Source organism: Bos javanicus, chromosome 5, assembly GCF_032452875.1.
Source record: "Bos javanicus breed banteng chromosome 5, ARS-OSU_banteng_1.0, whole genome shotgun sequence".
Classification (NCBI taxonomy): Eukaryota; Metazoa; Chordata; class Mammalia; order Artiodactyla; family Bovidae; genus Bos; species Bos javanicus.
In genome coordinates this window covers 23,132,954-23,156,294 of record NC_083872.1, presented here as the reverse complement: position 1 = coordinate 23,156,294, position 23,341 = coordinate 23,132,954, and the positions used below count along the sequence as shown (strand labels likewise).

At 35.8% G+C, this 23,341-nt stretch overlaps 2 protein-coding genes across 4 annotated transcripts in view; one reads left to right on the top strand and one right to left on the bottom strand.

The window, feature by feature from the left end:
* The window catches only part of EEA1 (early endosome antigen 1), a 132,373-nt gene extending 115,362 nt beyond the window's left edge, over window positions 1-17,011 (top strand). For all 3 annotated transcript variants that reach the window (XM_061415737.1, XM_061415736.1, XM_061415738.1), the window contains 8 exons: window positions 1,306-1,488; window positions 6,860-7,045; window positions 8,316-8,447; window positions 10,380-10,565; window positions 11,680-11,918; window positions 12,168-12,288; window positions 12,848-12,946; window positions 13,584-17,011. In XM_061415737.1, the coding sequence (XP_061271721.1) occupies window positions 1,306-1,488; window positions 6,860-7,045; window positions 8,316-8,447; window positions 10,380-10,565; window positions 11,680-11,918; window positions 12,168-12,288; window positions 12,848-12,946; window positions 13,584-13,706 (1,269 nt within the window). In that variant the 3' untranslated portion in view covers window positions 13,707-17,011. The remainder of the gene's footprint in view (window positions 1-1,305; window positions 1,489-6,859; window positions 7,046-8,315; window positions 8,448-10,379; window positions 10,566-11,679; window positions 11,919-12,167; window positions 12,289-12,847; window positions 12,947-13,583) is intronic.
* Window positions 17,012-17,497: 486 nt separating this feature from the next.
* PLEKHG7 (pleckstrin homology and RhoGEF domain containing G7) overlaps window positions 17,498-23,341 on the bottom strand; it is an 82,286-nt gene continuing 76,442 nt past the window's right edge. Inside the window, exons 15-16 of the mRNA XM_061415739.1 lie at window positions 20,541-20,638; window positions 17,498-19,597 (exon numbers count right to left, since the gene is read on the bottom strand). Of these exons, the coding sequence (XP_061271723.1) occupies window positions 19,490-19,597; window positions 20,541-20,638 (206 nt within the window). The 3' untranslated portion in view covers window positions 17,498-19,489. The remainder of the gene's footprint in view (window positions 19,598-20,540; window positions 20,639-23,341) is intronic.

The window sequence follows — 23,341 nt, the reverse complement described above, 5'->3', positions numbered from 1 at the left end:
AGCCCCCCGTAAAGTCAGAGGTGAGAGCACAAAGCAGTAAAGTAGGCAGACTCTGGTTTTGGGGGTAGATGCTCGAGAATTTCCAGGGGGACTCCTGAGGCTCGATCCCGCCTTTGCGCGTATGTCGAGCCTCCTTCCTCATGACCTTTGCCATGGGCGGAGTTCCTCAGGCTGACTCCCGGCAGCAGTAGTTACTTTGTATTAGTATATAGATGCCAGAAAAAGGAACACCTTTAACTCAGGAAAGACATTTTGGGAGAGTATTGAGTGGTTAGCCAGTCTCTGTAAATTAGACTTGGAATTTGGAGTACCTAGAGAATAATTGAAAGGCAATAATAATTTGGTTTTATTGAGGAAAATGGCACCCCACTCCAGTGTTCTTGCCTGGAGAATCCCAGGGACGGGGAGCCTGGTAGGCTACCGTCTATGGGGTCACACAGAGTCGGACACAACTGAAGCAACTTAGCAGCAGCAGCAGCAGCAGCAGTGTACTTTCATGGAAAGAAGATACATTTTAGAGCCAGGTAAATCTGAATTCAAATTCTGTGTGACACACATCAAATTTGTGGTCACAGGAAAGGGATCCATCTTTCTGAGCTTAAAGAAAATGAGGTCATGGAGTTGTAAAGACTGAGATAATGTATTTAAAGTATCTAGTAGTGTGCCCAGTGTCATGTAGAAGCTAAATAATTGTTGGATGTTATATATAAGTATAGCAGATTATGATCGAGGAGTGTCAGTGTGCATGGTAGACTGTACAGTGATGGTCTATAGAAGTTTTTCACTGGGCCACAGTGAAATAGGAAAAAGAATACATATACATACATTTTTTAATGTGATTGAGTCACAAAGGATTCAGCAAGGCTGTAAGTCATCAGTTCCTGTACTAGGAAACCTACTTGTGGGAACCCAGAATGAATAGGATATGGCCCCTGTTCTCATGCAGCCTATATAATTTAATGAGGAAGCAGATACCTAAAAAAAACTGTAATAAAAAGGAGAATGAGGAAAAATTAGAACTCTGTGGGAATTTTGACTGGTTTTCTAGAGGAGCTAGCATTTGAACTGTGTCTTTGAAGATTATTATAATGTTGAAAGGTTAAAAAGGGGAATTAGCTATTTAAAGGAGAGTAAACAATATTAGCAAAGTTTACAAAGCTTAAATGTCGTTATAGAAGATTTGCTGTTGGAACATGTGGTAAGTGGAGAAGTGAGGAGAAGGCTGTAGAATTGGATGAAGTCATTCTATCTTTGTAACCTGTTTTTGGCGCGCATACTATTTTAAGTAACTGTTGTATGTTTCAGACAGAACTTGAGAATAAACTACAGCAGCAGTCAATGCAAGCAGCACAGGAACTTGCAGCAGAGAAACAAAAAATATCAGTGTTACAAAACACCTATGAAAAAAGTCAGGAAAATCTAAAACAGCTTCAGTCGGATTTCTATGGGAAGGAATCTGAACTACTTGCCACAAGGCAGGATCTTAAGGTATAGTGAATTATGTCATAAAAACCAATAACTTGTTATAGACATTCATTAAAGGATTGATTTAAACCCAAATGGGCATTAAAAGTCTTAGTATTTGTGGAATATCATGCTTGTTTTTTATTATTATTTTTGGAGAAACATTCTTTTTAAAAATTGTTTTATATGATAAAATATATAGTAAATATAGGCATTTTAAAATAACATCTTTAATAGTGAAATAATTTGGAAATATGTTAGTTGCTACATTAGCTTATCTAAGGACTTTGCTGCCTTTATTTTAAAAAAAAAGTGAACTGCTGTTAGAAAATCTGAGTTTTAAATGTAAACCACTTGTGAAAATGCAAGCAGATTTATTGTTGCTTGTCAATATTGACTTTATGTTTGTCAACTTCCCAAGACCACTGTAATGCATAATATTAAAATTAGGAGATTATAGCTCAAAGTAAACTTAAATTATCTAAACATATATGGATACTTTGGCCTTGGCAATACTGTTGGATTAGATGAAGTATCATTTTTACTAAAATGATGGATATACAAAAAGGGTAAATAATTTTTATGTAGCATTATCAGTTGTTTAAGGGAAATGGAACATTTGTATTCTCTCACAGAAGGTTTAACCAGTTCTCTCTTTTTTGCCACAGTGAAATTAGTATGCCTTTTGATTCTTTCCTGTGTCTGGATTTTTGTTTCTTTGCTTAATTTAAAATGCTTTATTGAAAAATTCCATTGAAAATCACAGAATATTTTTATATATATAGTGTATTTATAGGCTTCCCTGGTGGCTCAGAGGGTAAAGCATCTGCCTACAATGTGGGTTCAATCCCTGGGTCGGGAAGATCCCTTGGAGAAGGCAGTGGCAACCCACTCCAGTACTCTTGCCTGGAAAATCCTGTGGACTGAGAAGCCTGGTAGGCTGCAGTCCATGGGGTTGCAGAGTCGGACACGACTGAGCGACTTCACTTTCACTTTCATAAATAGACTATGTCTATACTTTATTCATAGGCTCCTATAGGGAAGGCTTTATGAAGGAGGTAGAACTTGCTCTGATCCTGAAAGATAAGAATTTGAATACAGAGAGTCTGAGAAAGATCAGTTCACTCAGGAGACACTGAGAAAGGGAGTAGCAGGGGGAACCAGCAAAGCCAGGAGGCAGTCACCATAATTGACTTGTGTTTGGAAATTAAAATTAAAAGGACTAGGATTAAATTGTGTGGTACCTTAGATGCCTAGCAAGGGTGACCGATTGGACTTTATGTTGGGGTGGAGGTAGCAGGGAATGAAGAGTCTAAGCAGAGGAGTAACAGGAAGAGGATATATACTTAACCCGGAAGTGGTTTACAGACAGCTTGGTTTGGATCTGGTGTAGACTAAACTAGTGCTGAGGGGATTAATTAAGAGGCTGTCTCCCTTTCTTCCTCTTAACTCGTAATCTAGCTGTGAGTTGATTAGGACTGGAGTTAAAAAGATGGAACAGAAGAGATTAATTGGAGAGAGAAGATGAAACAAAAGGGCTGAATAATATAGAGTGCAAGGGAGTGGAGGAAGCAGTGGTGACTAATGATCTGACAAAGCAACAGGAGATCGGGGAAAAGAATTTCCATAGGGCCAAATAGTAGGTGTTTATATGTATGTATGTGTGTATATATATGTGTATGTGTATATATATATATATATATATATATATATATTTATATATAAAGTTCAAAATCAGCAAGAGTTTTTTTTTTTTTAATACCACCTGACATTTAGAAAGCATCTTATTATATTCTCTTTATTTTCTTTTTTTCCCTTTACAACACTAAAGAAAGTCAGGGAAGGTTGTTGAAAAGTTTGGACTTTATCCTGTCGGCAGGAGGGAATCACTGAAAGGGTTTGTTCGAATTTGTATTTTAAGCCAATGTGGCTGAATGTGGGGACGAGAGAGGAGACTGCAGTAGTCCAAGTGCAGATGGTGGTGGCTTGGGCTGGTAGAGTAAGGATGGACAATGTGAAGGAATTTGATGGACATTTAGGTGAAAGAGAAGTTGCAACCTAATGACCGATTTAAAAATCTTTAGAAATCTTTTTCTTTATATGGATGTGTTATTTACCGAAGAACATAACAACATAATAACAAGACTTAGATCTTTCAGATCAGTATTTTTTCATTAAGCCAACAATTTTTATTATGCCTGAAAGCTATAAAATCATGTTCTAATTTTATACATAAAAGAAAAATTCAAGTGTAAACATGGGTAAGAGAAAGGGAGAAAAACAACTTGAGAGGCTGTGGATGGACACTCTGTACCAAAGCTTGCTTCTGCAGATGAGACTGAGGCCCCCTTGGTTGGTGACAGGCCTGGTGTTTGCACAGTAACAGAACTGTGACTGGATCTCAGCTCTTCAGACCTTTATTCTTTTACCATCATTTCACTAGAAATTTTTTTCATAAGATAGGATATTGACAGATTCTATGCTAATCCTTCCAAAATGACATCTCAACTATTAAAAATCCTCAGAAAGTTCAAGTGATATTTATAGGCCAAAATAAGGGATCAGCCATTCTTTTTCTTTTGCTTCAGTGATTATTATGTAAGAGAGAAAGGGAGAGGTTCAGAACCTTGTAACATGACACCTAATCAAGACTGCCATCTGTGGGCTGATGGTGTTCGCCAAGACACCAGTAGAATGGAAGCTGAGCTGGCTTGATCTATGCCTTTAGCCCCATCTGCTGGATTATTTATGAAGTACCAAAGTTTGTTGACTGGATATTTTAAATTGGCTTTGCTGGGTGCTATTCTTTGATGTTCAGGAAAGGTAGAAGTGGAATTTAACTAAAATTTGCACCCTCAGTGAAGTGAAAACTCTAGGATAAAAAGTTTACAGTTAAGTATAAATCTTCTTAGCATAGTACTATTCCTCATGTCATTTCACCCAGGCATCAAGAAAACGTAATAACTAAAAATTTTTATAAGTTTATGTTGAAAGAAAAAAGGGAAAAATTGTTAAACAGACCAAAAAAAACAATAGCTACCATGGAACAGTGCAGAAAATGTTTTTTTGCTACACTGAATTGGGGTATTCAGGATCAGGGTGGTGCTTGATCTGCTCAGGGATTTGCTTATTCCAGTGGCAGTGGGTGAATTAAAGATAACCCCAGTAAACCATCATAGTGAGAGGGAGTTCTCCAAGGGAAAAGATGCTAAGCAGATGAAAATTGTGTCGTCTTCAGCACAAAAGATAAAAGGAGTGTTTGAAACGGCAGTATACTGCTGAATGTCATAGATGAATATCCAGAGGCAAGTAGAACAGTATGTCTTGGCTCAGAAAAGAGTAGTGCAGATTTTTAGCTTGACTTTAAAGATTTAGTCATTAGGATTCTGTGAGTTCCAAATTTTATAGGCTGTTATTTAGAACATGGGCATTTTGGAATTCTTGTGCTTTTAGGCTCTAGCAAGAATTGGTATTCCTTAACACTAGATCATGAAGAAGGCAATGGCACCCCACTCCAGTACTCTTGCCTGGAAAATCCCATGGACGGAGGAGCCTGGTAGGCTGCAGTCCATGGGGTTGCTAGGAGTCGGACACGACTGAGCGACTTCACTTTCACTTTTCACTTTCATGCATTGGAGAAGGAAATGGCAACCCACTCCAGTGTTCTTGCCTGGAGAATCCCAGGGACGGGGGAGCCTGGTGGGCTGCTGTCTGTGGGGTTGCACAGAGTCAGACACGACTGAGTGACTTAGCAGCAGAAGCAACACTAGATCAGGACCTAATAACAGTTGTGTAGATCTTATTGGCTAGGTGTTGACAAATTTTATTTTTTCCTCTGAAAACACTCTCACCCTTTGTGATACTTAAAGTCAGTTCCCACATGCCCGTGGAGCCTTCTTTAAACATTCCACAGAGAACATTCACATTGATTTTTCTGTGCATCTGGCACATAGCAGGTGGCTGTACAACTTGGATTTTACACTCTGGTTCTATTTTCCAGGCTACATGGTCACCTTCTTTCAGGGCCATTTTTTACTGTCCTGTCTACCTTAGTGTAGTATATTAAGTTAATGCTTAGCTGCTTGATTAGTAAAGGACTAGTGACTTTAGGTCTTTCCCCAAAAGGAAGCGTTATGGTTTTTAGTATTCTACTGGAAGCCATTGAAAATGGAAATTTAATTAGAAAAGACTTCTGAACTGAGTTATTTCTAAGGAATAATCTCAGGAAGGTTAAGTCATTTAAATAAGGTTTTCATTCATTTTTCATCTATCCTTGGTTGAATGCTTTTTTTAAAAAACTTAATTTTGTATTGGAGAATAGCCGATGAATACTGTCGTGATAGTTTCAGGTGGACAGCAGAGCGACCCAGCCATTGTTGTTGTTCAGTCGTGTTCGACTCTTTGCGACCCCATGAATCGCAGCATGCCAGGCCTCCCTGTCCATCACCAACTCCCGGAGTTCACTCAGACTCACGTCCATCGAGTCAGTGATGCCATCCAGCCATCTCATCCTCTGTCGTCCCCTTCTCCTCCTGCCTTCAATCTTTCCCAGCATCACGGTCTTTTCTAGTGAGTCGACCCTTTACATCAGGTGGCTATTAAATGCTTACTATAGCCAACCTTAGACAACAGTGATTCCTCCTGAATTATATCTTCTGCCCTTTTTTTCAAAGAAACTATATCGCCAAGATAAGAAAGATAAGTTTTTTCTAGATGGCAGAAGAACATCTTAGAATTATTTCCCTTAGCAGCTGAGAGGGGCAAAGTTCCTGCCATTTTCCATTCCCCACCTGTTACCATAACTACCCCCAAATCAAAACCTAGTATGTCAAAAAACTGGTTCTTTTCCCCAGCTTCAGCTTCTTGAAATATCTGGGCCTTCGTACAGTTGTTAACTATGGACTATGTTACCTGACAGTGCTACTTACACACATAGATGAGAAGTTAAGTGGATGGGGTGATGGCCTTGCCAGAAGTAGAGCCTCTGATGTCTGGTTGACTTTCCTGTTTTAGTTCACTTGATCAGATTGGCGATTTAAAATACATTTTCCTCCCAAGATAAAAAAGCTTATCTATTAAATAAAGCTTTTAGTATGCCAAGGGTCGTCATAGATCCTACAAAACATGTATGTATACATAATTTTTGTAACTCTTTTTAAATTGCTTTTTTTTTCATGTCTCTCCATATATTCTAACTATGTTCTTTGAGTGTTTGATATGTTTCCTACTTATTTGGTATTCTTTATATCACTTAGCCAGTAAATACTTACAGATCATTTTTAAAGTACTTCTTTCCATTATGTTTATGCATAACTGTCATGTATATTAACCATTATGTTTCTGTTGAAATTTACTAAAAATGACAATAATAATTTGGGGAAATTGTTTTTATAAGTCTGTAGAAGAGAAGCTTTCTCTAGCACAGGAGGATTTGATATCAAACAGAAATCAAATTGGAAACCAAAATAAATTGATTCAAGAACTGAAGACCACCAAGACTACTTTGGAGCAAGATTTAGCAAAGAAAGAACAGCAATTGAAGGAACAGAATAAAGCACTACAAGATATGCAAAAAGAAAAGGTATTTTATTTTCTGACTAAATCTAGAATCTCAGAGTTACAATGACTATGGAGATCTAGTCAAATCTCTCACCCAACATAGGCATCACCTTTATATTTAATAGCTCTCTCAGATGGACTTCTAGTTTCTTATAAAAGGCTTTTGGTGATTGGAATTCTAATGCCGGGAAGTTCATTGTCATTTCTGTCCATCTTCTTACTGCTTTTTAAGTTTTACAAACAAATCTGGTTTCTTACATGATAGGCCCTTGGTTATTCAAAAACAGATATTATAGTCCCTCAACTGTTTCTCATGTAACATGTTATTCTCTGGATTTATTAATGAGGTAATAAAAGGTCTAGGAATAATTCTTAAGCTTGTTAAAAATTCTTGAAGTTAAGAACCAATTTTTTCTAAGGGGAAGTAGGGGTGTATTTTGTATAAATGATGCTAGGTTATGAAGTTGAAAGCACTGTATTATGCCTAGTACATTTAAAGATCAGTTAAAATTTTATATGAAAGGGAAATTCAGATTCTAGGAAACATCTTATTTTTGGTTTCCTTATTGAAATCATATATTTCCATCAATTGATATATTCTGAAGTGTACAATTCCTAAAGTTCTTGGTATATCTTAATTATGCAGTTCCTCAAATTTTTTTTTGGCCATACCAAAAAAACCTGGGCTCTCAACAGTGAGAGAGTGGAGTCCTAACCCCCGGACCACCAGGGAATTCCCTCTGAATTATCTTTAATTTAAAAATTGGGGGATATTTTTGTGGTGATGGCACTGCTGAAGCTGGAATGAAATTTATAATTGGTGCCTCAAGTTAGAAAATTCTGACAGAGCTGTATAGTTTAGAGGCCTTTAATTACAAGGGTTTTAGATCAGGTTGATCTTGTTTTAGTTTTTGATTCTACTTCTATTTATCTTCTCTGAGTCTTTGTTCCTTGCCTAAAAAATGAGAATTAAAAAGAGCTACCTGGTATAGAGATTAAGTTAGATGATGTATAATATTCCTCCCTAGGTGCCTTATATAAAGACAGTGATATAAAGATAATAAGGGTAAGATGGTAGTTTTGGCTACACTTTAGCCAAACAGTTTTACAGTATTAACTGTTTAATCCTTTATAAAAGTCTTATTGTTGTATAAATAAAGACACAAGAGACATAAGTAATTTGCTCAACTTAGGTGGAAAGTGGCAATGACAGTCATAAATAGAAGCAATCATTTTTGTTACATTAATTTTAAGTATTTACTTTAAAATTATATAAATCATTTTTTCTATAGTCACTAAAAGAAAAAGAACTAGTAAATGAAAAATCTAAATTGGCAGAGACAGAGGAAGTTAAGTGTAGACAAGAAAAAGAAATTGCTAAATTGAGTGAAGAACTCAAGTCTCACAAGCAGGAAAGCATAAAGGTATGTGAAGATTGTTTTTCCTTTTGTATTATATTAGTGTTGTTAATGTTATATTGATGTTATTAATTAATGTTGTTAATGTTAATGTTATATTAGTGTTGTTAATAAAGTGCAGATGACATCACCCTTATGGCAGAAAGTGAAGAAGAACTAAAGAGCCTCTTGATGAAAGTGAAAGAAGAGAGTGAAAAAGTTGGCTTAAAGCTCAACATTCAGAAAACGAAGATCATGGCATCCAGTCCCATCACTTCATGGCAAATAGATGGGGAAACAGTGGCTAACTTTATTTTTTAGGGCTCCAGAATCCCTGCAGATGGTGATTGCAGCCAGAAAATTAAAAGATGCTTACTGCTTGGAAGGAAGGTTATGACCAACCTAGACAGCTTATTAAAAAGCAGAGACATTACTTTGCCAACAAAGGTCCACCTAGTCAAGGCTATGGTTTTTCCAGTGGTCATGTATGGATGTGAGAGTTGGACTATAAAGAAAGCTGAGCACCGAAGAATTGATGCTTTTGAACTGTGGTGTTGGAGAAGACTCTTGAGAGTCCCTTGGACTGCAAGGAGATCCAACCAGTCCATCTTAAAGATTAGTCCTGGGTGCTCATTGGAAGAACTGATGTTGAAGCTGAAGCTCCAATCATTTGGCCACCTGGTGCGGAGGGCTGACTCATTTGAAAAGACCCTGATTCTGGGAAAGATTGAAGGCAGGAGGAGAAGGGGACAACAGAGGATGAGATGGTTGGATGGCATCACCGACTCGATGGACATGGGTTTGGGTGGACTCTGGGAGTTGGTGGTGGACAGGGAGGCCTGGCGTGCTGCAGTTAATGGGGTTGCAAAGAGTTGGACACGACTGAGTGACTGGACTGAACTGAACTGAGTGTTGTTAAAGAGATACGTGTGTGTGTGTGTGTATGTGTTTGTGTGTGTAGAGATATATGTCTTATATACATATATACACACATACAGGCTATGTTTATCTGTTTATTTAGAACATAGTATGTGCCAGGCACATTTTTTTTAGTTGGAAGATAACTGCTTTACAGTATGGTGCTGGTTTCTGCCATACACCAACATGAATCGGCCACAGGCACACACGTTGTTGTTTTTGACAAATACTCCTGCTCTCACAGTGTTCTTATGTTGTAGTGTCTATACACATGTTGAAACTGTGTTAACTTTGCTTTCAGATTATTGAATAGAGCAAAGTAACCCCAAAAGTTTAAATTTTGTTGAGATGATGATCAAGAGAGCTGTCTGTTAAGCTTACAGATATAAACTTCAAAAATATATGCGTTTAGGATTAGGATTTTAAGGGATTCTGTTTTTTAAATACTTTTTCTTCCTAAAATCCTTTAATCTGTTATTTAGAACATTTTTCTTAGCATTAGCATGGCTGGTGTGCCACTTAAAGAAACTGAATTGCTTATAAGTTGCTTTTAAAATGTTAACTCATTTTCATAGAGAAGGGTTAGATTTTTCTCAGGTGGTCTCATAATACCTCTTGTGTCTATCAATATACTTGCCATTTTACTTTATAATTATCTTCATATCATTATGTTCTTCTAGACTGACTTCCTAAACTCAGGGAATGTATATAATTTATCTTTTAATGTATATCCCTAGAACCTAACAGTGTATGATGCCTAAATGTTGACCAATAAATGCTTGTGAAATGAAGAAAAGGGAAAATAGGGGGTAGAAATTTTTCATATCATTTAATCAAAACATACATTGTAAAAGCATCAGCTGAATTTGATTGTTGAGCAGCAAATACATAATCTTGCACCTTTTTAACTGTTTGAAATATTGAACTTTAAGAATTTCATAAGAGTCTAAAACTGATTGTTTGTAATAAGCTGTATAAATTTCAGCTTTTTTTTTTTTTTAACTATAAAGGATGATTTATTTTGGTCTTACTTTTTCATAGGAAATAACAAATCTCAAGGATGCCAAACAGCTTTTGATTCAGCAGAAATTAGAGCTTCAAGGGAAAGTAGATTCCCTGAAGGCAACCCTTGAACAGGAGAAGAAAACCCAGCAAATGCTAAAAGAGCAGATGAAAAAGGAAGAAGATGAGCTGAAGAAAGAGTTTATGGAAAAGGAAGCTAAACTGGTAAGTTAATGGTGGGAGGTGTGTTTTGCAATTGATTTTGTAAATTAATCCATTGAGAGGATTTTTCTACATAAAAGTTATGATTCAAATGCTTACCTAACATTTTATTTTTTTAAATTTATTTTTAATTGGAGGATAATTACAATATTGTGCTGGCTTCTGCCAGTACAGCAACATGAGTCAGAATGGCCATCATCGAAAAATCTACGAACAGTAAATGCTGGAGACGGTGTGGAGAAAAGGGAACCCTCTTGCACTGTTGGTGGGGATGTAAATTGATACAGACAGTATGGAGATTCCTTAAAAAACTAGGACTAAAACTACCATATGACCTGGCATTCCCAGTACATTTTAATTTTTAAGATAGGAAATGTGATTTATTTAAATAGCTGACATGTGATTGGAAATGTTTATTCTGTAATTATATTTCAGTTTATATAAGTGAAAATTCAATAAAACATAATTAAAAAAAACTTTTAGTGCCAGAAAAACAAGCCTATAACTATGTAGACTGAGGTAGATGGCATGAGTGCTAATCATGTTAAACTTGTTAACTGAATGTTCATATGGGCGAACGGAAACTGCAGCTTGGACTTACGCTGACCAGAGTCTGCTTTTCCTTCCCTAACTTGTGCATGCCAAATAGGAAGCATCTGGCTTTCCTCTGTTGAACTGAGTCCAACTATCCCCAGATAATTTGACGGCTAAATGTTTTCATTGAAGAATTGCAGTTTCAGGTTCACGTGGTGATTTGAAGTATTATTATTATTTTTTGGCAGTTTGATAGAGACAGGAGGATACATTTGAATTTGAGACATAAGAAAACACCAGCACTTGCTATTTCTGTGTGTTCTTCCCCTGCTCTAGTGGGAAAAAGGAAAATCTCCAGTTGCTTTACTTTAGCTTGATTTTGTAAGAGGCTTGTTGCCTATCATTTCAGTCTTAAGACTTTTAAACCACTTCAAATTATGCAGATGTTTGTGGAATCAATTTTATTAGTGCCTGTTTTCCTGTAGAATATTATTTATGCTGCCACCGTTTAAAAGTTCAACTGAAGTTTATTTTGCACTACTTTTGTAGTAGGTTTTTTACCTACTGTTGTTCCTTTTCTCAGCATTCCGAAATAAAAGAAAAAGAAGTAGGAATGAAGAAGCATGAAGAAAATGGGGCTAAACTTACCATGCAGATCACAGCATTAAATGAAAACTTGGGCACCATAAAGAAAGAGTGGCAGTCCAGTCAACGGAGAGTCAGTGAACTCGAGAAACAGACGGACGACTTACGGGGTGAAATTGCAGTACTGGAAGCGACAGTTCAGAATAACCAAGATGAAAGGAGAGCACTGCTGGAAAGGTGGTTGATATCTGGTGAAATTAGTTTATTTCCATGCTGAGTGATAAAAAGAATGTGTTTCACATTAAAAAAAAAATAGAAGTCTTGAGAGAAGTGCTCCTACAGGTTATTTAAGGAGCCATTTAAAAACTAACCCTCCAACAATCATATAGGTGAAAGTAATGTATTATGTTTAAAGTCACTGGTTACCTGTATACAGGGAAGGTCTGTAATGATTTTTTTTTAATTATGTTTTGCATTCCATTTTAGGTGTCTTAAAGGAGAAGGTGAAATAGAAAAGCTTCAAACCAAAGTACTAGAATTGCAAAGAAAGCTGGATAATACAACTGCAGCAGTGCAGGAGCTAGGCAGAGAGAATCAGTCCCTTCAAGTAAGTCACCTGCTAATATGAGGCAGTTGTTTAGCCTAGAATTTGCCTTAGTGAAAAGCATATTTTTCACATTAAAAAAGAAAACCTCATATTTAATAATACTTTTAAATGGCTACTGAGTTGTAGCAGTACTGTAGGTGTTATGGGTAATTAAGATTTAAAGAATTTATCTGAGAGATCTCAACAATTAGAGAGCCATGTCATTCATGAATTGACATTACTGGGAAAAGTCAAGAACACAAAGGAATGAATGAGTCCCTGCGTGTTGAAGTGATCTCATTATATATATGCTCAGTGTTCCAAGGAAGGATTGCTTGATCCTTAGGATTAGAATGCATTGGAAATCATCGAAGGTTAGAAATTACCAACACCTTTGAGGAATAACATTTGCTTTACTTATTGTCATTCATTTGTAGCAACTTTTGATAATGGAAGTTGACCAAAGTATTTCTGATTTTTTAAAATGTATCTGTTTTAAAACTTGGGCACCAAGTTAGAAATTATCAATCATTGTTTATAGTTTTGAGTACTATTTATTGAAACTTTTTCTCTTTAATAGATCAAACATACACAAGCATTGACTAGAAAGTGGGCTGAAGACAGTGAAGTACAAAACTGTATGGCCTGTGGGAAAGGCTTTTCCGTAACAGTGAGACGGGTAAATGGTTTTATTACTACAGTTCTGGATTTTATTCCTTGGTGACAGTGTTTTAACCATCAAAATTGTCCTGCATTTGACAGACTTTAAAAATTTTGCCATTTATTAGCTTTAATTTGTAACTACATAGAATAATTACATTTCGTGCACTCTAATTTCTTTTTCGCCCATGTGTTTCAATTTTAGTTTTATATTCAATCATTGTCTTCCCACTGAGTTACTCTCTGGAATAATCATTTTCTGAACCAGTGCATTCATGGTCAACTCATGTTTTAGTCAGACATTTATATTCCTATAGAAGAAATTATGCCTGAAACATTTTGCAAATAGGAATAGTTTTTCACTTGATAGAGGTGCTTTATTAAGTACTTTATTAAGGCATTTATTAAAATCCTACAAAGGTTCTTCTGAGAATTCCAAGATAAATTCCATATTTAATGTTTAGTATTTGACTAAATAGGAAGCATTCAAATTAACTAAAAGGATTAAATCGATATTGACATTTTATACTATTAAATAGTACATCAATCACTTGAAAGTTAATATACTTTCACATGCAGTTTGCTTTCTTCTTGTCTCATAATAATTTTGGTATAGATTTTTATGCTTGAAAATGTTTAATTTTTGTCATTTACAGCATCACTGCAGACAATGTGGAAATATCTTCTGTGCTGAGTGTTCAGCCAAAAATGCCTTAACTCCTTCTTCCAAGAAGCCTGTTCGTGTCTGTGATGGATGTTTCAATGACTTGCAAGGATAATGGGTTATCACAACTTCAAAGTAAATTACAGTAACATTAGATTTTTAATAAATGCACTTAATAGAGGTCCTGGACTACTACTATTTGATTTGGACAGTGGTTGCAAAACTAAACCAAATTAGAATTCGTATATTTTGGAATGTTATCAATATCAAGTAAAATTCTTCTATTTTTGTGAGACTTGAGTTCATCTTTCTCCATTTAACCCTGGAACAGCTTTCATGCCAAGTTTAGAAGTATCCAATGAAATGTAAATAAATTTTGGACGGAAAATAGCAATGTATTTTTTTAAATATAATTTCATTGTTCAGAAATGATATGAATACACTTCCATAGCTGCTGCTTTCTCCCAAATTTAGTGTATGGAAATGTACATAGGTGATGTTACCCTATCAGATATATTGCACAATAACACATCAGTTATATTCAATATTCTCATTATAAAGTCATGCACAGAACTATAAAGCTTTCTTTTTTCTTATATATAGGTCCATAGCTCAGTTGCATTGTTACAAATTTACTACTGAAGTGTTCTAAATACAGATTATGTTTAAATATGTATTAACCATGAATTCAAACATGGTTTTTATGTTAACTATATTGATTTAAGTTCTCTTGGGTGAATTTTATGGCAATCTCTTTAAAATTAATTTGCTTATGACTATCCATATTTTATCTGTATTATGGCTATTCTCGGGTTGTATTTAAAGATTAGGGTTAATTTTTCTTTTCTGTCTTTCTAACTGATTTTTAAACTCCCACATATTCTTAATTAAAAATCCTACAAAACCTACCAGCCTCACCCCCAGTTGGAAGGTGAATAACATAAATTGTGTAATAGTCCTATTCTGTTTAAGTAGGAAGTCTTCTGAGATTAGCTTCCACTTTATATCCTCATTTTGTCTCTCCAGCATCTTCAGGAATCTGAATTTGCTTTTTTTAATGGATCTTCTTTTTTGAAGGTAATTTGGTTTAACCTTTTCAAGTATAGCTCAGCTTCACTGTAATTGTGTTGTAGTTTGGCATCTTAAAGCTAGTAACTGGTATTGTTATAGTCTTATCTGTGAAAACAAATACAAAATGGCAAGGAGACGTTAAATATCCTGTTTTATATTTTCTACTTAGCTAACAGGGAAGAGTTTTTTAAAGTTTTGAACTTATATTTTAAAGGTTCTAAATTTGGGGTTTCATATCAACTCTGTATCTGTTTACTTCGCAAAAATACTGCTATGAAATTACCTTGAAATAACAGTTGGATAATAGAGTATCGCCAACCCCTATATTAAAATCAGAACTGAAACAGAATGATTAATTGAGGGTAATTAAAAATTGGCTTATTAGTATGCTAAACAATGGAATTAAACTTTATAGTCTTAATTTGGAAAATTGGAAAACATCCTAAAAGTCATTAATACTGGTTTGTTACTCTAAGAAGAAATGTAAAGTTATGTGTTCACTCAGTGCAGTCACTGGTAATGGGGGAGGGTGGGACCTAGTAATCCATTTACAGTAAGTGCTTTCAGGTATCATGCTGAAATGAAATTATCATGTTATATTCTTCCTATAATGTATAAAACTAAAAGAGATTGCCATATATTCATTAATTATTTTAAAAACCCATTTAAGTAAACTCTGTTGTCAGTAGCTATCAAGGGCCCTGACTGAGTCCCTGGACTCAGATAAACATAACATCCTTGAGCATAAATATTGAAGAAATATAATGGTTCCTTATTAAAAATAAGTTGAATAATAGAAATTATGCATTTTCATATACTTACAATTCAAATACTCTTAATTCTACACTTAATTATAATTGTTAAGCATGTTGGAATAACATTCACAGCACAGTTACTCTTTTTAATGATAATGAAACTTCATGAGAAATTTCTTGAAATATTTGTTCACTTCATCTCCTAATTGGGCGCACTGAAGGCCTTTCCCTGTCTTGTTCCCCCTGCCCACATACTCATAAAAAAATTGTGGGGACAACAAATACATATGTGTTTGAGTATTTTCTACTTTTCATCTAGCTAATCTTACTTTATAAGCCCCAAATAATTTGACTACATATTAAGTAGAAGTGAAACCTAAAATTTAGCTATTAGTCTCACCAACAAGGTGTTTTGGAAACAGGTTTTCTTTTTAATTAAAAAGTCATCCTCTTAGTGCTTATTGGTTCTACATTTTAGATGTCTGCTAGGACTGTCAGTGATTTAGAGCTGGCACATGGAGTCCCAGCTCTAACGCAAAGCATATTGGCATCACATGTTAGTAAATTCTAAGCCTCAGCACAGAAATATGAGTTAATAATCAAGTCTTGCTGGGTTAGTGTACAATAAACTATACCTACGGAATTTTTAGTAGAAGACAAAGCTGCTGTTATAGGATTTTGAAGAAAAAAAGAAAGAGGGAAACAAACACAAAAACCTCAATGCAATGTATAATTTTGTTCAACTACCTCTTAATGTGGAATTAGTTTAATAGTTTCCTCACAGTAATGTTAAATAGTAACTGCCAAATTTGTTAGTTCCCCATCTCTGTTGAAAAAAATTATGATTATTTTATAGTTTGGAGAACTTTAAAGAGACTTTTTTTTTTACCGTGCATTTGCATAAAGATGTTTAGCTTTTAAGTGGAGAGCAAATTATGATCATATATTTTGATATTATTCATGACCTATTTGGCTAGTTTTTTTTAAATGCACTTTGGCTATGAAACCCTGGATGATTCGATCCATAAGATTTACATGTGCCATCAGTTTAGTATGCCTAGACATGAGCTTGATGGATGGCATTGTGTGATGATATAACGTGCCACACTTTATTGTCTTAATTGCTCTTTGCCTGAATTTTAATGATCATTGTTGCAGATGTGAATATTGTGTATAAACTTACTAAATTTATGTAAAATTGTATAAAATAGAATTGGAAATAGCTAGGTTCTCTCTGTGTAGAAGTAATGAATTTATTGTAACGTGACGCAGTTATGTCTATGACATTCTGTACTTCCTGAACTGGATCATATTCATAGCCTCTGTAGATACTTTTGCATGAATATTTTCTCCCTTAGATTTTGGACTCAATGTATTGTTTACTGTTTGTGATCATGTAGTTGTGCCTTATTTGTGAGAGAGTTTAGCTCAGTAAATACTGCGGTTTCTAAACTCAGTGAGTGGAAGATTATTGATTAGAAATGTAACCTGATAAATTACATAACATTTAAATCTGTATAAAGAACAATGGAAGGATCCTTTATTGAATTGTTGCTTTTTTAAAAAAATGCTAAAGACATTAAAAATCATTTCTTTCTAGTATATTCTGTGACTAAATTATTTTGTCAAATTATTTAAAAAGATGATAATGTAAAATGGCTGTTACCTTGTTTACAGACTTAGAACTTTGCAGTTGTATATAGGCAGTGGGTGTGCTTTAATGTTCAGCTTAGAATAGTAATTAAGTTATAATTTCAAGAGAAATTACTAGTGCTATTTTGCTTGAGACATCACCTTTTCACTCCATTATTGCAGAGAATTAGCAAAACAAAAATATTAAACAATATTAATCCTGTTTCATTGTACACTTAAATTTAATAGCTAGGTGACCACTTAACATTTTTCTGATGGCTTAATGTGCTGTTGCTTTTTGCTGTCCCCCACCCTCAGGAAGCAAAGTTTTAGAAGTGATTTTTCAGTTTACTCTAATGTGTTATTCTCTGAAAAGAATGTATATATCCTCACTTATTAGATGTGTTCTTTTGTGAGCTTTATAGAATTCCACTTCAAATACATAGCGTATTATTTAAATTTTATTGTGGTAAGAACAGTTAATATGAGATCTACCCTCTTAAGTATACAGTATAACAGGTCTCCCAAGCTCACTCATATTGCTTAACTGAGACTTTATGGCCCATTGATTGATTAGGAACTCCCCATTTCCCTCTACCCCTTGGCAACTATCATTCCACTCTTTGAATCTATGAACTTGAGTATTTTAGAAATCTCATATAAGTAGAATCATGCAGTATTTGTCTTTCTGCAACTGACTTATTTCCCTTAGCATAATGTCCTCAAGCTTCATCTGTGTTGTTGCCTGTTTCAGAATTTTCTTCTTTTTCAGGGCTGAACAGAATTCCATTGTGTGTACATACCAGTTTCTTTATGCACTCGTCTGCTGGTGAACATTAAGGTTTTTTCCACATCTTGGCTATTGTGAATAGCGCTGCAGTGAACATAGGAGTGCTAATATTTCTTTGTATATAGCATATTCTACAGCTGTTCCACATCTTAACTAAATTTACACGTTAGTCTTTTTTTCTCCCTTTAATGAGATTTAAGGGAGAAATTAGTTTTTATACCTACGTGTTTAGTGGCCTCAGGGAACGAAAAGGAGTCTTGAGAGATCACTAGTCCTAGTCCACTGCTCTTTGCTAGGTTGGCTGATCTCTAGAAATCCTTGCAAGATGATTTTTCTCTAAAAAAATACATAAATTAGTTTTCATCTCTAAGGACTTAAAATTTGTTCTCCTGTACTTTGCCTTTTTTCTTTCTTAGGCTCTGACAGTAGTTACTGGTTTCCCTTTCATTTTCACTTACTTCTAATATGACATTATTACACAGGCTGTGACCCTCCCTTCTAATAGTGCTTGGCCCTTTAAAAGTGCTATTATGGTACACTTGTCCACACTGCCTGGTTTACATGGTGAAACGTGCATTCTTCTCAAAGAATTAAGTGTTCACATGACCTTCAAGCGCCATCCTCTCTATCCCATTCTCCAGCTTAAGGAGATCAGTTTAAGTATCATTTGTCTTGCGATCCAAGTTGATAAATATATACTTCCATTTTGGAGACTGCAGAAGGTACTATGTCTGAAATTGTCTCAAATGAAAATCACAAATTTCAATCTGAGAATATGAACTAATTCCTTACCTGCAGTTAACAGTATATTCCACCATGATAATAATTCAAGCTGCCTTTCTTGGTAACAATTATAATGATGTTTTAAGTCCTGCCAAATAAGATGCAGTGACTGTACTGTGCTAACTCACACACACATTCAAAACCAGGTTTTATGACAAACGCCATTATTCAAAAAGTGAGATTTAGAGACAGATATGCTACTATTTCTATGAAACCCCCAAGTAAAACTAATTAGTAAAACTAGAACAGATAATTGCTTTTTTCTCAAAACAATGGAATTTAGTCTTTGGGATTTTCTCCAAGTTAAGAGTATTATAAAGTATACCTGAGATAAGTAAACTGTTGGAGACTAGGAAGTTAAAAACCACTACTAAGATGAAGACATTATTATTCATTGCCTAATATGTTAAAAGAGCAATCCGACTTTGTATGAGGTAGGATTGTAGAGCAGTAAAACTGATTTATAAGCCGGGTAGGAGACTTGGTTTCATTACAGATGCACATAAAAGAAGATGCTAGAATTCATATCAGACCAAAGCAGTGGGCATTGTTTTCCGACACTGCATCTACCTGATCATCCACTACGAACTGTAACAGCCTCATACTTCCCTCGCCCCCCTTTCCAGCCTGACTGAAGCATTATGAGATACTCCGGGATATCAACATGTGTATACTTAACAAGAAATTCCTCAGGGTTCGAATTTGTTGAAGCCATTATTACTCTACCCTGAGGAGTACCTATGGCTCAAACTCCGAAACCCTTTAAAATGCTTATTCGAGGCCACCCCTAGGTCAGGCGCTACAAGTTGGAATGAAGGAACACCTTGACCCCTAATGTCTAAAAGGCGCGCTGCTTGGTTGAGGTGCCTAAATTCCCGAGGGTTCTGCAGGCAAAGGGAATGAGGACAGTTTCTTGGTTTCTTGACTCTTGGTGAAGCAAGAGATTGCTGCTGTTATTTGTGCTATCCATGTTCTCTGTTAAAGAAAAAATACAGTGAGACTGTTAAACTGACAATTTCTCACATATTTGGATTAATATTTTCCTTTGTATTTGTTGACTTGCTCTTTAAAACTGAAGACTGATGAAACATTTGCCTGTCTCCCATTTTCTGTCTTAATTAGAATGTATCATAAATACCTCTAATCACATGAATGCAAATGGATTAGATGAGTATGGTATTTTGGATAAACAGTTGTGAGTAATCAAGAAACCATAATAGTTAAGGATGACTAATTACAAAGATGAGTACCGGGAATGTAAGTAGTTTGAAAGTTGAATTTCTTAAATTTCCACGTAGTGTGGAAATAGAAGTTTTTAATCTGCTGGCATAACTTGAAAAACAGACTGAGAGAAGAAGTCGAGTCCTTGAAATCAATGCAGCCTTTCAGTAATTGGCCACACTGCTGTCCTGATGAAAGCCTATCAGGGAAAGGCGAAAATGGAGACTCCTAAGACAGAGACACCAGAGCCAGGTAGGCAGCTGCCCTTCAGCTCCAGAGCTGTAGAAACAGGGACCTATTTTCGAAGAGAAGACTCGGTGGTTTATTACTGCAGGAGCCCCTCACTTAAGCTGGCATCATACTGTTTGCATACAGGGCTTTGAAACTGATTAGAACATCTTTAAAGCATGCAATCCAAAGCAGTTGTACCCTCATTTCCCACAGACCTCCCAGAAGTCAGAGGCAGCTCTTGGGCTTCTGCTGCAGGAGAAATGAAGGAGGCTGTGTCAACACTGGGGATGTGGGAAAACGGTCAGTGCTGCGGTTCCTGAGCCTGATGTGGTTAGATATTCATATCCTTCCTGTCTTCCCAACTAGACAGAACTTTCCTTTCACTGTTTCTTAATGAGTTTGGAGTGAGATATTTTTTTCCCTCTTACGTCTGAAGAATGAAAACCTACAAAGCTGAAATACATACCTTGATGTTTTCTGTTTGGGCCTGTAATAAGAATGCTGCTATACATTGTCGGTATCTGTTTTCATGTTGTATGAGGAAAGCATTTCTCAGTCCAAAGACTAGAAAAAGATTAAGGACAAAACAACAAAGCAATCAATATGAAATCCATAGTTTCTCAGCCTAAGAACCTGGATTTTTGTTTATTAATGTGTGGGAATTTTCTGTCCTTTGTCTATGAGAGCGCCCACTTAACTATGCAGACCTTTTCTTCCTTAGCCAACAACTTCCGGGACTTGATGAAATACATTTGTGGCTTAAGTGATGGGAAATGTGTTCCTCCCCAAGGAAGAAGCTTAGCGTATTAGACAGACTTTGTAAAAAATAATGTTTCTTTGACCACTGCACCTCCCACCCCCCACTCCTCTTTTTGTACTTAAAGGGAAGTTAAACATCAAGACAAAGGTTAAACAAATTAAGATGTGCCAAACATACAAAAACCACCTGAATGCTTCACAGCAGTCCAAGAAAAGCCAAAAAAAAAGACTCAAATAAAATCCAACATCGACCAAATTATGTGAAATGTAAAACAAAAACAAAAAAACGTTGGCATGGTTTCTGTGTTTGAAAAAAAATGGTCTGTTCTGTCGTTTCCTAGCAGATTTCCCTGGGAAAGCAGATTTCCTTTCTTTTTATTAATATAGCTGGAGCTCTTAAAATGAAAGTTTGTCCTTGAATTATTTATACAGCACCAGGAATAAAGTTCTGCAGCCTATATATTCTTTCTATAGTCAATTTATGTTTAGGAACAAAGCGAAACCAGGTCATACCAAGTATTACAGAGAGGAGGATAGGATGCCTCTTCCTGGCTGATCATTAAGCTGATGCTTGTTCAGTCATTATTCCTATTCCTTGAAGTTTGCAGATTTAATTCATACTCACTGAGGCAAGTTGAGCCTCATTTCAGAATTGAAGCAAATATGAGACTTATTTTCTTAACTGTTAAGAACTAAACTCTTACAAACTATAACAGTCTAACCCTCATAATTCCTAAATTCTACCACAACAAAGCCTGACAAGGTCATGAAATTTTGTCCAGCTTTTCTGGGGTGAGATAACTTAAACCTATTAAAATGACTTACTGGAAAAAAGATCTGGCTGTGTTTGTTTAACTGCCTGATTTTTCTCCTTATAAATTCCCTGCAGCAAGTGAGGCTTTAAAGATCAGGTGGTTGTTCTTGGCTGGATTTCAGAATCCATTTTCCTCACAATTGTATCTGTAGTTCTCAGTTATTTAAGGTATCCCTCATCTGTTTGGTTTTGTAATATGACTACTAAAGATTTCACAAGCAAAAGTACCTGGGATGGTGAGGCTTATAAGATAAAATAAGGTGATAATAAAAAAAGGAGTAGCTCTTTTCTCCCTGATGTTCTAATATAATTAACAATAGCTGACACCATTTATTAAGCACTTACTATCACTAGGCACAGTGCTATGTATTTTTTCCTTATTGTCATTTAAACCACACATCGACTTTATAAGATAGGTCAACTTACCCTGAATCACCAAAACAATCTTGAGAAAGAACCACCTCGGTGCTGGAGGACTCAGTGCTCCCCGACCCCACACTATACTGCAGTGACCAAAAGAGTACGTATGGTTCCAGCACAAAACAGACGCACAGATCAGTGAAAGGACAGAAAGCCCAGAAATCAACCCATGCACCTATGGCCAATTAATCTGCAGCAAAAGAGGCAAAAATATATAATGGAGAAAAGACACTCTCTCCAATAAACGAGCTGGGAAAACTGGACAGCTATGTGTAAAAGAATGAAATTAGACCACTACCTAACACCATATACAGACCAAAAAAAACAGAACCTCAAAATGGATTAAAGACTTAAAGACTGGATACTATAAAACTCCTAGAGGAAAACATAAGTGGGATACTCTTTGACAAAAATAGCAATATTTCTTTGGATATATCTCCTAGAGTAATGGGAACAAAAGCAAAAATAAACAAATGGGACCTAATTAAATTCAAAAGCTTTTGCAGAGCAAAGGAAACCATAAACAAAAAGACAACCTACAAAACAGGAGGAAATATTTGCAAATGACGCCGCTGATAAGGGATTGATTTCCAAAACAACTTACACAACTCAGCGTCAAAAAAGCAAATAACCTAATAAAAAAAGGGCAGAAGACCTAAACAGGCATTTCTCCAAAGGAGACATACAGATGGCCTAGGGCACACGGCGAGATGGTCAACATCGCTCGTTATTAGAGAAACGCAGATCTTAGCTACTATGAGGTGCCACCTCACATAGGGCAGAATGTCCATCATCAGAAAGTCTACAAACAATAAATGCTGGAGAGGGTGTCGAGAAATGGGAGCTCCCCCTACACTACTGATGGGAATGTAAACTGCTGCATCCACTATGGAAAATAGTTCTTTAAAAAACTAACAATTACCCAGCAATCCTATTTCTGGGTATATATCTAGAAAAGACAAAAACTAAAATTTGAAATGATCCACACACACACACACACTGGAATATGACTCAGCCATAAAAAAGAGCGGTGCCATTTACAGCAATGTGGATGGACCTAGAGATACATAAAGTGACATCTCAACAGAGAAAGACAAATACAATATTTCTTATGGAATCTAAAAGGATACAAATGAGCTTATTTACAAAACAGACTCAGAAATAGAAAAAAAATCCTGATTATCAAGGGGAAAGGTAAGGGAGGGATATATTAGGAATTTGAGATTAACAGATACACAGCACTACATCAACATCATGTCTGACTCTTTGCAACC